This window comes from Podarcis cretensis, assembly GCF_951804945.1.
Source record: "Podarcis cretensis genome assembly, chromosome: 15".
Taxonomy (NCBI): Eukaryota; Metazoa; Chordata; class Lepidosauria; order Squamata; family Lacertidae; genus Podarcis; species Podarcis cretensis.
The window spans coordinates 23,800,569-23,813,001 of NC_137185.1; the positions used below are offsets into that span (position 1 = coordinate 23,800,569).

General features: G+C 46.4%; 1 protein-coding gene and 1 long non-coding RNA gene across 3 annotated transcripts in view; one reads left to right on the plus strand and one right to left on the minus strand.

Annotated features, from left to right (window-relative positions):
- LOC307203804 overlaps window positions 1–12,433 on the plus strand; it is a 446,600-nt gene that overhangs the window by 284,242 nt on the left and 149,925 nt on the right. The gene's annotated exons all lie outside the window — the stretch shown is intronic.
- POU2F3 (POU class 2 homeobox 3) overlaps window positions 1–12,433 on the minus strand; it is a 94,690-nt gene that overhangs the window by 74,639 nt on the left and 7,618 nt on the right. The window contains exon 2 of one of the 2 annotated variants that reach the window (XM_079954812.1): window positions 8,105–8,173. The exons of the other annotated variant lie outside the window; for it this stretch is intronic. Coding sequence (XP_079810938.1) covers window positions 8,105–8,173 — 69 coding nt within the window. The remainder of the gene's footprint in view (window positions 1–8,104; window positions 8,174–12,433) is intronic. 2 annotated transcript variants of the gene reach the window in all.

The window sequence follows — 12,433 nt, forward strand, 5'->3', positions numbered from 1 at the left end:
GGGCCCTAAGGAAGTTAGATTGGCTTCAACCAGAGCCAGGGCCTTTTCAACTCTGGCTCCGGCCTGGTGGAACGCTCTGCCTCATGAGACCAGGGCCCTGCAGGATCTGATTTCTTTCCGCAGGGCCTGTAAGACAGAGTTGTTCCCCCTGGCCTTTGGCTTGGAGCCAATTTGATTCCCTCCCTCCCTCCCTCCCTCCCTCCCTCTCCCTCTCTCTCTTTTTTTTCTTTCTTTTCCTTCTCCTGCGATGAGGCTACATTTTAATATTTTAATGTTCCATTATTTTAATGTTGTATTTTATTTTTGTTTTTAAGTTGTAATCATTCTTCTTGTTTTTATTATTGTTTGTAAGCCGCTCTGAGCCCGGCCTTGGCTGGGGAGGGCGGGGTATAAATAAAAAATATTATTATTATTATTATTAAAAGAAGACCCAACAAAATCATGGAGGATATGCCTATGTTCCGTCTCCATGGTACTGACCTTTCCTTTGTACTTTCTAAGCATAGTCTGCAATTTAAAACTCTGTGTCTGAGTATCCTTTTTTATTTTTATTTTTTGCTCTGGAGCTTTCCCTGTGAAAACCCGCTCTTTAAAGTTCAATCGGAGCAAATGTCAATCTACAGAAAATCTGAATTGACATTTGCTCCAATTCATCTTTAAAGAAAGAGTTTTTGTGGGGAAAGTTTAGGGCAAACCCCCACCCCCACACTCGGATAAAGGTAAAGGTAAAGGTAAAGGGACCCCTGACCATTAGGTCCAGTCGTGACCGACTCTGGAGTTGCGGCGCTCATCTCGCTTTATTGGCCGAGGGAGCCGGTGTACAGCTTCCGGGACATGTGGCCAGCATGACTAAGCCGCTTCTGGCGAACCAGAGAAGCGCACGGAAACGCCGTTTGCCTTCCCGCTGGAGCGGTACCTATTTATCTACTTGCACTTTGACATGCTTTCAAACTGCTAGGTTGGCAGGAGCTTGGATCGAGCAACGGGAGCTCACCCCGTCATGGAGATTTGAACCGCCGACCTTCTGATCGGCAAATCCTAGGCTCTGTGGTTTAACCCAAAGCGCCACCCGCGTCCCACACTCAGATACGGAGCATTAAATCATGGACCACTGTCTGGAAAGAGCAGGAATAAGCCCTGACCAGAGGCTGTAATATTTCTGAATATCACTTGCTGGAAACCACAATGGAGGAGAATATTCTGTTTGTAGGTTTCCCATTGGGGCATCTGGTTGGCCACTGTGAGAATAAGTTGCTGGACTAGATGGGCCATTGGCCTGATTTAGCTGGACTCTTGCTGTTCCTGACACAACTATTCCCCATTTATTTTCCAGAGAAACTGAGGAGGGAGCTGAGCCCTGAGTAATGACAATGGTAGCAATTGGCTTTAAAATATTATCAAGACACCTCTGACAAAGAAGAATAAATAAGGACAGTGATTTTCCAGGATCATAAATGGGTTTGTACCTGGTAATAAATAACATACATTCCCACAAACCCTGCTTGGTTGGAACAATATTATATCTGAACATTGCTAGCAAACACCCACACATAGGTGCCCAGAGATGGACAGAGGAGGCATGAATTTGGCATACAGTGTGACCTGTGGTGAGTCCTGAGGGCCTGGCAGAAAGAATCAGAGGGCCACAAGATGTCCCTGACACCCTCACTGCTAAAATACTTATGACATTTTTTTAAAAAATGGGTGTAATTACACCCTGGTGTAAAATGATCAACCTGCACTACTTGACATCAGTGAGAACTAGGCCTCTGTTTCCAGGCAAAATATACTACGGACCACTGCCTGTCAAGAGCTGGGCAGTACCAGTGAGTTTCACTACCATCAGCTGCAGCACAAACATAAGTGCACTTTCCCAAAAAAGCCCAGCAGCTGAAATTTGCCCAAATCTGCTCTATGGGATATTGCAACAGCTCCCCACCTGCCCAGTGGCGGAGAGGGAAGAAGTTCTCAGTGCCCTGCAGTCATTCCGTTATTGTGGCAGGTGTGTTTGAAATGCTCCCTCCTTGCCTGGTTTATGGTTTAAACTAAAAAGAGAGAGGACTTTCTCCCCCCCTCCCCGCATCACATCCCATATCAAAGAGAAGACACTCCTCTTGGTGAGGAACTGTGTTGTTGCGATTGATCAGAGGGAGATAGCACCAAAGGTTGCCACAGAGACAGAATCCTCAGCCTACTAGCTTTTGGCATATCCGATAGGGAGGGGCTTGGCGATCAGGGTCTCCCCAAAGGGGACACTACCCAAAATGTGAGTTTTGGGGTGCCATATGAGATTGTTCACCTGAAAAAGCACTTTTGGGGAACACCATGCCAAAAAAAGGTGTGTTTTGGGGCTCTATCTGAGATTGCAGATCTGGAAAAAAACAATCTCAAACATGAGATTGTGGCCTGAAATTGCACGAGAGCAAGGTGCCCAAAATTGTTGCCATGCCCTTGTGGGGAAAAGCGGGATGTCCTGGCTTTTCTGGGGCAGTCGATGGGAGAGAGAGAGATGGGAGGGGGAGAGAAGAGGTTGTCAGGATACAGGGTAGCCCTTCTCAGTGGAAAGGGAATAAAATGCACAACAATCCCCCATCTTCCTTTCCAGTATCAATAAAAAACAATTGGTGAAATAGGTAAAGGTAAAGGTACCCCTGCCCGTACGGGCCAGTCTTGACAGACTCTGGGGTTGTGCGCCCATCTCACTTAAGAGGCCAGGGGCCAGCGCTGTCCGGAGACACTTCCGGGTCACGTGGCCAGCGTGACATCGCTGCTCTGGCGAGCCAGAGCCGCACACGGAAACGCCGTTTACCTTCCCGCTGGTAAGCGGTCCCTATTTATCTACTTGCACCCGGAGGTGCTTTCGAACTGCTAGGTTGGCAGGGGCTGGGACCGAGCAGCGGGAGCGCACCCCGCCGCAGGGATTCGAACCGCCGACCTTTCGATCGGCAAGCCCTAGGCGCTGAGGCTTTAACCCACAGCGCCACCTGCGTCCCTATTGGTGAAATAGCTAATTCCTGCTTTCCCAGGCCTGTGGAAACCAGGTTTTGGGTTGTACAAGGTTCACAGGGAAACAGGGCACAGCTGAAGACAAGCAACAACCTCAGGAGCTCCACTCCCTGATGTTGCCTTCCAGAGAAGGGTGGGAGTGGGGGGAGAAACAGCACGATACGCCCTATCCCACCACCGAGACCCATGCAGTAGAGGCTTTGGGTGCAAGCTTCAAGGGACTGGCTCATTTCCCAACCTTCTCTCATTATCGAAGGCAGTCTTCACCAACCTGCTGCCTTCCCAGGCAGCTGGGGCTGATGGGAGTTGTAGTCCAAAGGACTCAGAGGTAGCCAGGTGGTAAAAGGGGGCTCTCATGGGGCTGGATTTCAGTTACAAACAGGAAGGGTCCCTCCAGATAGCTGGGGGTTTATTGTGGGTGTATTCAGCAGCATGCCTTGAATTCAGCCTTAGTACATTAGGGGCAGATTTATGCAAGAAGAGCCCCACATAATTCTGCTTTATTAGATGCTCTACAATGCTTCCTGCATTATTGCCTTTTTGAGTGGGGGGTGGTATTCTTGCACTATAGCGCAACAAAAGTTGCAATACTGCTGCCGACGTCACTACTCAGAACATTTGTGGTATGAATGTGGATAGTGGTTTCTCTCTCTCTCTCCCTCTTTCACAACACTAAAACTCATGAACATGCAACCAGGCTCCTTGTGGGTTATTAGATTTATTAGATTTATATATTTCCCTTCATCAAAAGATTTCAGGGCGGGTCAGAAGATAAGAACACAAGATAAAAACCACAAAGAAGTAGCGAAAACAAAAACAACAAAAAAATTGCACCCCCCAAACACATTTGAAAGGCTGTAGAACATTAATCAGGAAAAGGCCTGGTGAAAGATGAACGTGTTTTTTTGCCTGGCACCTAAAGATGTATAATGAAGGTGCCAGACAAACTTCCCTGGGGAGAGCATGCCACAAACTGGGAGCCACTGCTGAAAAGAAAGTAATTCTTCACATTCGTAGTTAAATCATGGAATTCGCTCCTACAGGAGGCAGTGATGGCCATAAACTTGGATGGCTCTAAATGAGGACCTGCCAAATTCAAGGAGATACTAGCTATGATTACCATGATCCACCTCTGAATAACAGTTGTTGGGAATCACAGGTGGGCAGAGTGCTGTTGCGTTCAATTCTTGAGTGCAGGCTTCCCATAGGCATCTACTTGGCCACTTTGATGCTGGACCTGATCCACCACTGGCTTGATCCAGCAGGCTCTTCTTATGTTTCCAGGAAAATTATGAAACTTCAACTGGAAGTTGTGAGACATGCACTGGTTGGAAACAGAGGATGCCTGCCCTGAAATGCTTGCAGCTGCAAACAGTTTTGAAAGCAAGATCATGTAGAACCATGCATACCAGTGTTGATGAAGTCACAATAAAAACGATGTCTGGTCCTCAACTTAGCCCTTTGATCCTCTGGATAAGTTAATTTTGTTGAAAGAGAAACAGAGTAAGCTTCTTGGGAATGCTAAGCTTCAAACGTGAAGCTTAGCTCCATGAGTGGAGCCAGCAGGTGTGGTTATTTCACAAGGGAACTGCACTCTTCACATGGCCTGCAGAGCACTGTCCATCTTCACACCCCAGACCCTACACCTGGCTTGGTCGTTTAGTATGGGGATTCATGGAAGCTGCCTCTGAGTCTGTTTCAAAGGACTAAAACCAAGAATGTGTGGCATGCTCCCCTACCCAATAAATTGGCCTGCTTTTATCTTTCTGCTTTTTTTCAGAATTCATCTGATCTTTCCATTAAGTGGAGCTTTTGAAAAACACCTCTAGTGAAGAAAAGGAAAAGGTATTGCTAAAAAGAGGAGGAAAAGGGGCACAAATTTGCACAGACTAATTTATAGGCATAGGTGCAAATTTAGGAATGATTACTATATTGATTTCACAGCTCCCCCCTCCCAAAGTGGCTCTTTACACATAGTCCAAGCCCAGAAAATGAATCACCACAAAAAGAGGGGGCGGGGGGGGGGAAAGACACCAAGTTGCATAAATTTTGTACGGATGCAAATTTAGAAAGAACTACTATAATCTTCTCATCCCTCCCTTCCTACAAACACATACACACCACCAAAAATTACAAAAAGTATCACAAAACGGAAGAGAAGAGAGACCTGGATGAAAAGGTCTCTGCCTTGGGCAATCATTTTGCATTGCTTTTAAAGCTATCCCCAAGTTGTTTTTGTACTGTTTCAAAAACCATTTCGAGCTGTTTTTAATGGGATGCCTGCAGATAGCCTTGAGGCATAAGGAAAAGGTGATCTGTACATCAAAAAATAATAACAATGAAGATTTGCAAAAATATTTGCATGTGTTGATTTAGATATATAGATGCCAATTTAGAAAGATGAATCTCATTTCAATTGAAATGCAATATATCTCTCCCCCCACATTGCCTCCCCCTTGAAGACAGAATTCCTCCTGTATCGGACCTTCAAACAGAAGATGTTAAAGTAGATCAGGGCTGCATGGCTTATATTGCTTAACCGCTACAGAAGAACCAGTTTTTTTACCTTAGTGGAAGACACTTAATTTAACCCCTTTTCATATTTGCAATCTCCCTCCTCCGTTCTTCCTATTTTAAAAATAAAGTGTGATGCAGCAGTTTACTCCTAATTGAAGCTAACTCCAAAAAGCAAGTCACTGCGTGACTCCAAAAAGCAAATCCGCGACTCTAAAAAGCAAAGTGACTTTGGCTATGTACCAGCAAACTACAAGCTAAGGCTAATCTAAGCTGGGATTTTTTTTTATTTTTTTTTACCAATTTAACAGCCAGTTAGGTTGGTGCAACACCTCCACCACCTCCCAGACCCTGGAGGGCAAAGTCTGTCAAATTGGCATTTACAAACCTTGTTGGCTCTATTTCCTCTCGCTGAAATATCTCTGGAAGTGGCTAGCTCAAAGACACACTTGGCAGCGACTCAAGAAGTGTGTCCAGGGGCATGAGATTTAATTAAATTGGGGCTTTCAACCCATTTGATGATGTGTGCATAAACAGGGCGCTTGGAGTAACATCTGCCGCACCATTGGCCAACCTGCAGTGCCTTGAGTAGATTCGCGGCACACAGTTCAGGCCAGGACACAACCTTGACTGCAGTGTATTGTCAGGCTTCAGCTCTAGCCTGCCTTTCCTGCACAGCCCTGCTATTCCCTGCTACTCATCTTGGCCAGTTAAAACCTCAGGTTTTAACCTCAGAAGAGCCTGCTGCATTACCGTCTCAGCCAGCACCCTGTTCTCGCAACCAGATGCCTGTGGGAAACCCACAAGCAGGACCTGAGCCTGAGAGCCCTCTCCCCTCCTGTGGTTTCCAGCAAATAGCATTCAGAAGCATTACTGTGTCCAACCATGAAGGCAGAGTTGAGCCATTAAGGTTAGTAGCTATCAATTGCCCCAGTGGCAGACCCTGGTGTCTCAAATTTCAGCGATGCCAAAATCCAGCGCCCCCACCTCTCGCCTTCCATTCTGAAACATTGTGGTGCTGCCCCCTGTGGCACCCCGAGGCTCTGCACCCAGCAGTGGCATAGCAGGGTTTGCTGGTGCTTGGGGCACATGGGCATGCACATGTACCAGGAGGAGTGGGACACAGAGGGTGAGCAGAGCCCGCTGTGCCTCCCCAGCCCTCACCACGGATGTTGCCAGAAAATCCCCTGGCACCCATGGGTGGGATGAGGAGGACACTACAGCCATGTGGGTGGAAATTGTTCATATGTGCAAACCAAAACTGGCATTTTTTTGAACACACACACACACACACACACACACACACACACACACATTGTGTAACCCTTGAAACCCTCCCTTGTATCACCTTCTTTACTCCCGCACAGCACATTCCTTGCAGTCCTAAATAGCCGTGACAATTTCACTGAGGGCCAACAGTGCCAACTTGGAGTGAGGGGGAAAATGACTGAATACCCTCACTCTGTGCCAATTAGAGATCATGCACTGAATATGATGATGTGACCACGAAGTCTTGCCAATTCTGATGCAGGATAATGTGACTGACAGCAAAAATAAAAATAAAAATCTGTCCCCTGCCCTTCCTATCCACACAGAGCCCTCAAGGCAGATAGTAATATTCATTCATGAACACCTGGACAACAGCGGCAACTGTGTACACACTTAATCTGGGAGTAAGGACTTGCTGATGAGTAGACATCATCATGTGAAATAGAGACTTCCATTTCCTTCACAGAGCTATTTCTCAAAGTGGACTAGCAATCAATCCCTTTTCCTAGGGAGCTGTGGGAATTGTAGTACTGTGAGGTGAATAGGGGACTGGTGTGATACTTAGAGGTATAAACATTATCCAAATCTAGATCACCAAGAAACTGGACGACAACAGAAGCAGAATACTTCCTTGGAGATGAGGGAAAAATTCATGGCTGGTAGCCTGTTCTGCCAAACACTCTGTGTGAGTCAGCTGTGGGGCTGACACTGCTTGTGGGTTTTCAGTGTTAAAAGACAGAGGCCCCCTAAGCCTTTTGAAAACAGCACTTATTCATCCGGAAGGAAACAGCCCTGCATTACAAAAACTGCTTTGACCTTAATAACCCACAAAGGGGTTTCCCTGTTCTTGTTTGGGCTTTATTAACACACTTTTAGCATGACAGGATGACCTCACCTTGCCTGGGTTTCTGATGGTTAAGATGGTGATATTGCAACCAGCCAAATCTTCTGGACGGGTTTCTTTTGAGCTGGCCAACATGGAGACTTTGGCTCAAGCTGGAAGGTTTAGCGGGAAATGGGAGAGGTTTGTCTGGTTCATCTGTTTGGTTGGGGCCATATATCACTGAAATACCCAACGGGAATCTTTAAACTGGCATTGCAGGGATCAAAACCACCTCTAACGAACTGAGAAACATGTGCCCTGCTCTCTCATTTCATCATGCTTCTGTGTAATAAAGTGATAATGGCCCCGAATATTATGGGAGAAGGTTTATGAGGAAGCTGTCACAATTGACCCCTCCTTTTGAACTCCATCTGCCAATGCCCTGAGCTGGAACTAAAGCCCAGGGGATTGGGAAAAGAGAAACTGTCTTACCAGGTTCTATGTGACTGCCTTCATGCTGCGAATCTGTGGAATCTGCCACATCACCACTCATCTTGATATCTAAAAATGTGAAGCAAGCTGGTTTTAATAGCAGAGCACAACCCACCCCCCACACCTGTGCCTCTTCAATGAGTGCGTCATTATAATAATAGACCACCAAGCTTTTGAATCCCCAGTTCCTACACATCCAGCCTCAGGAATATTCATAAGCTTGGGCAATGCAGTGCCTTCCTCCCTTCTGTGTCTCTCCCCTCTCCATTCATCTTCTGTGCCTTCATTCATCTTTTAGACTTCTCCTTCATTCATTTTCCTGATCATAGGTCAGGCAAGATGGATGGCAAAAGGCTGGAGAACAGGAACAGGCCTTTCCAGATGGGCTTTCCTTCTTGAGACTGGGGAACCCCAGGAGGAAAAAAACTGCTCCATGATGGCGCCTTGAGCCTAACAGCCAGGAAGCATGATTCTCTCTAATGTAGGCATTCGGCTGATATCTAAGGTACTGCAAATCGTTCAGCAGACCAAAGCTCAGTGATTAGAGCATCTGCTTTGAATGCAGAAGGCCTTAGGTTCAATCACTGGCATTTCCAGGACAGGCTGGAGGAGACACTTGGCTGAAACTCTGGAGAGCTGCTACCAGTCAGTGTAGACAATACTGAGATGGACCAATAGATGGACCATTTTGCCCCCACTCAGTTTGGCATTGGTCTTTCTTTCATGGCTATGATTTTAAGCAATTTACCCTGGAAATTACTGTCCCTACCGCCAGGGTCCCAGATTCCAGATCTTCATTTACCAGAGTTCACCATGTATGAATTTGGAGGCTTGTGACCCATCACAGAATATGGACGCATTCATATGTGGGGAATGTGGCATTTGTTTTCATGATTATAATGCTGGTGTTTCTATCCCATTTTCTAACATTCCTTTCACTCTGCAGTACCTGTTGCATTGTGGAACGGTGGCTTTTTGACTGATATACTGGTGCACTGTACTAAATTTCATTCACACTGGTGGTGCAGCACAGTAACAGAAGTCACTGAACAACATCACTACTCCTCTGTCTTTTCTGCACATGCCTGCTTCTGCTTCCCCATGAAAACACCAGTGCACTTCAAGACCCTGCATATCACCCCAGATTTTGTCACTTTATTCCCTCAATTTTCCTGGTTAAGGGAGCTGCAAATGCAATTTAAAAACACAGGAATGAGTACTGAACATTCGCTATATTCCATTACTTTGCTGCAAGTGGCTTTTACATGACGTGAAAGCGCAATTATAACACGAAAATTAATGGTTAGGGAAACTTTGGGGACAGGGAATGAACTGCTGTGTGAATGCAGCCTATGTCCCACATATTGGGAGTGGGTGGTGCTGTGGTCTAAACCCCTGAGCCTCTTGGGCTTGCTGATTGGAAGGTCAGGAGTTCCAATCCCCATGACGGAGTGAGCTCCCATTGCTCTGTCCCAGCTCCTGCCAACCTAGCAGTTCGAAAACACACCAGTGCAAGTAGATAAATAGGTACTGGTGTGATGGGAAGGTAAACAGCATTTCTGTACGCTCCGGTTTTCCATCATGGTGTTCTGGTGTGCCAGAAGCAGTTTAGTCATGCTGGCCACATGACCCGGAAAGCTGTCTGTGGACAAACGCTGGCTCCATTGGCCTGAAAGCGAGATGAACGCCGCAACCCCATAGTTGCCTTTGACTGGACTTAACCATCCAGGAGTCCTTTATCTTTACCTACAGGTATGTCCCACATTTTCTTCTCAATGGGTATAGAACCAGGTGCAGAAAAGAAGAAGCCCACATTTAAATAAACCTGGATAGCTTTGGAAGGGCACTTTTAACTCTTTGTATCCTAACTGGAAGAGTACTGGGTTTTTGTTGTGTGTTTTTTGTAAGAAACAATTTGCATAAGCTTCCACTAGCCAATTCCCTGGAGGGTTTTTTGGGTTTTTTTGAGAACAGGAGAGTGATTTGCATCAGTTAATAACACTATTTATAACACCCGCTTGCTCTGTGCCTGTTCTCTGCGGTTTTGCCAGGTGAGCTCTCCATTAAAGAGACATCACTCGGAATCAGGCAAAACTCCATGATATGTAATTGTTCTCATCAAACATACCAAGAAGGAGATAATTGACATAGCTTTTTTCATATCCCCCGCATGTTACAAGACCGCAGAGAACCAATCCAAGGATAACAAAAGATAATCTGAAGGTTTAGGAAATGAGAAGGGTTGACAAAGGAGCTTGAAAGAAGTATCAAAGCTCCATCTCGGAAGAGTGTGACTTGTGGCAGCTTCAAATCTTGCTAAAAATGATGAACACAGGAAGCTGCCATTTACTGTCTTGGACCATTGGTCCATCTAGCCCAGTATTATCTACAGTGTCTGGTAGCAGCTCTCCCGGGTTTCAGACAGGACCTTTTTTCTCAACCCTAACTAGAGATGCTGGGGATTGAACCGAGTCCTTCTGCATGCAAAGCAGATGCTCTATCCCTGAGCTACAGTTCCTCCCTTTTAAAAATCGGTACTTGTGGGATGGGCGAGACAATGCTTTTTTCATGCCTTCTCACATGGAACAGTTTGGCTGGCCAAGAGGACTTCAAGGGCAGCCATATCTCCCCGCCCTCCAAGCATCCCTATTTTCCAGTTTCCGATTTGATCCCGGAATGTCCCGCTTTTCCCTAGGACATTCCTATTTTAATTGGAGAAATGTTGGAGGGTATGTATCATATCCGGGCCTGGAGTTATCCAGACCAGACTCCCTAGTCAAGGGTCTTGAACTGCATAGGTAGAAGGTCTTGCACTGTGGACAAACAATGGCCATGATGCTAGGCTCCAAGGAGGTATTTATCCCAGTTCTGGCCAATCCGAAGGCTTCATATTGCCTGCCAATCACAGGGGCTGATGTCACACACAGAGAGATACAACTCTTCCCGTTCTAAGGCTGAGGGGCCTCACCATACACACGCAGACCTAGGTAGCTCATTGCATGGAGTTCCTGTGCCAGTTCATGGATTCCTGGGGCAAGTCCTCAACAGCATGAATATCATTGAATAAACCCTGAATTTGGTATCTGGCTCATCAGCGCTCTGGGTACTTGTACACAAAGCATTCACCGGGAACACCAATATGGTGGCAGTCAGATCCAGATCCAAAGAACACTCATATACTCTTGAAATCTCCTGCTGAGGCAGGGGATGATTTAATCTAGGACATAAGAACACAAAAAGAGCCTGAAACACTGGACAGGGCAATAGCTCAGGGGTAGCATATCTGCCTTGTATCCAGAACGTCCCAGGTTCAATACCCCGTATTGCCAGATACAGCTGGGAGAGACTCCTGCCTGAAACACTGGAGAGCTTCTGCCAGTCAGTGTAGACACTATTGAGCTAGATGGACTGACGTTTCAACTCAGTACAAGGGAGCTTTCTATTTTCCTATACTGTACTTTCTCTGGACATGAAGGTTTCATTTATCCATTAATGGTGGTTGGCAGATCTAACCTTCGCCATGAAGCTTCCTCATCTAGTTGTAACGTAACCTCAAGACTGGACTACTGCAATGCACTCTGTGTGGGGCTGCCCTTGGGTCTGGCCTGGAAGCTTCAGCTGGTACTGAATGCTGCAGCTACACTGGTGATGGGAACTGTCTACCACCAGAACATAACACCGGGGTTGAAAGCACTGGTTTTCCATCAGGTACTGGGTCTGGTTCAAGACTCTTATACTGGTGTACAAAGCTATAGATAATGTAGGCGCAGTATGTCCCAAGTCAATCACTGAAACAAGAAGTTGTGCCTTCAGTTGTGGGTCTACCTCTGTAGAACTCCCTTCCACTAGAAGTCAGACAGTCACTGGCACTGCTGAGTTTCAGGCACCTGGTTAAATCCAGCTTATTTCAGGAGGCCTTTCCATCACAAGAGTTCCTCTGATGTTTTAATTTGTTTTTCTCAAGTTCTTTGTTTCAGCCACAAAACTTACTGCATGATCCTGGGCCATTCACTGCCTCTCAGCCTAAGCCTACCTCACAGGGTTGTTGTGGTGATAAAATGGGGAAGGGGAGAATCATGTAGGCTACCTCTTGCTCCTAGACCAAACCCCTGCAATGCAGGAATATGCAGCTGTCCCATGTGGGGATCGAACTTGTCACCTTGGCGTTATCAGCACCATGCTCCAATCAACTGAGCTACAGAGACTTGTGCTAAATACATCAGAGCTGTTGCCAACTTCAGGAACCCCAGCTGGAGCACATTCAGCCCAGGAACACCTGCTCTCAGTCCTGGTCTGGCCCTGGTACAGTGAACAGATCTCTGACTGGGA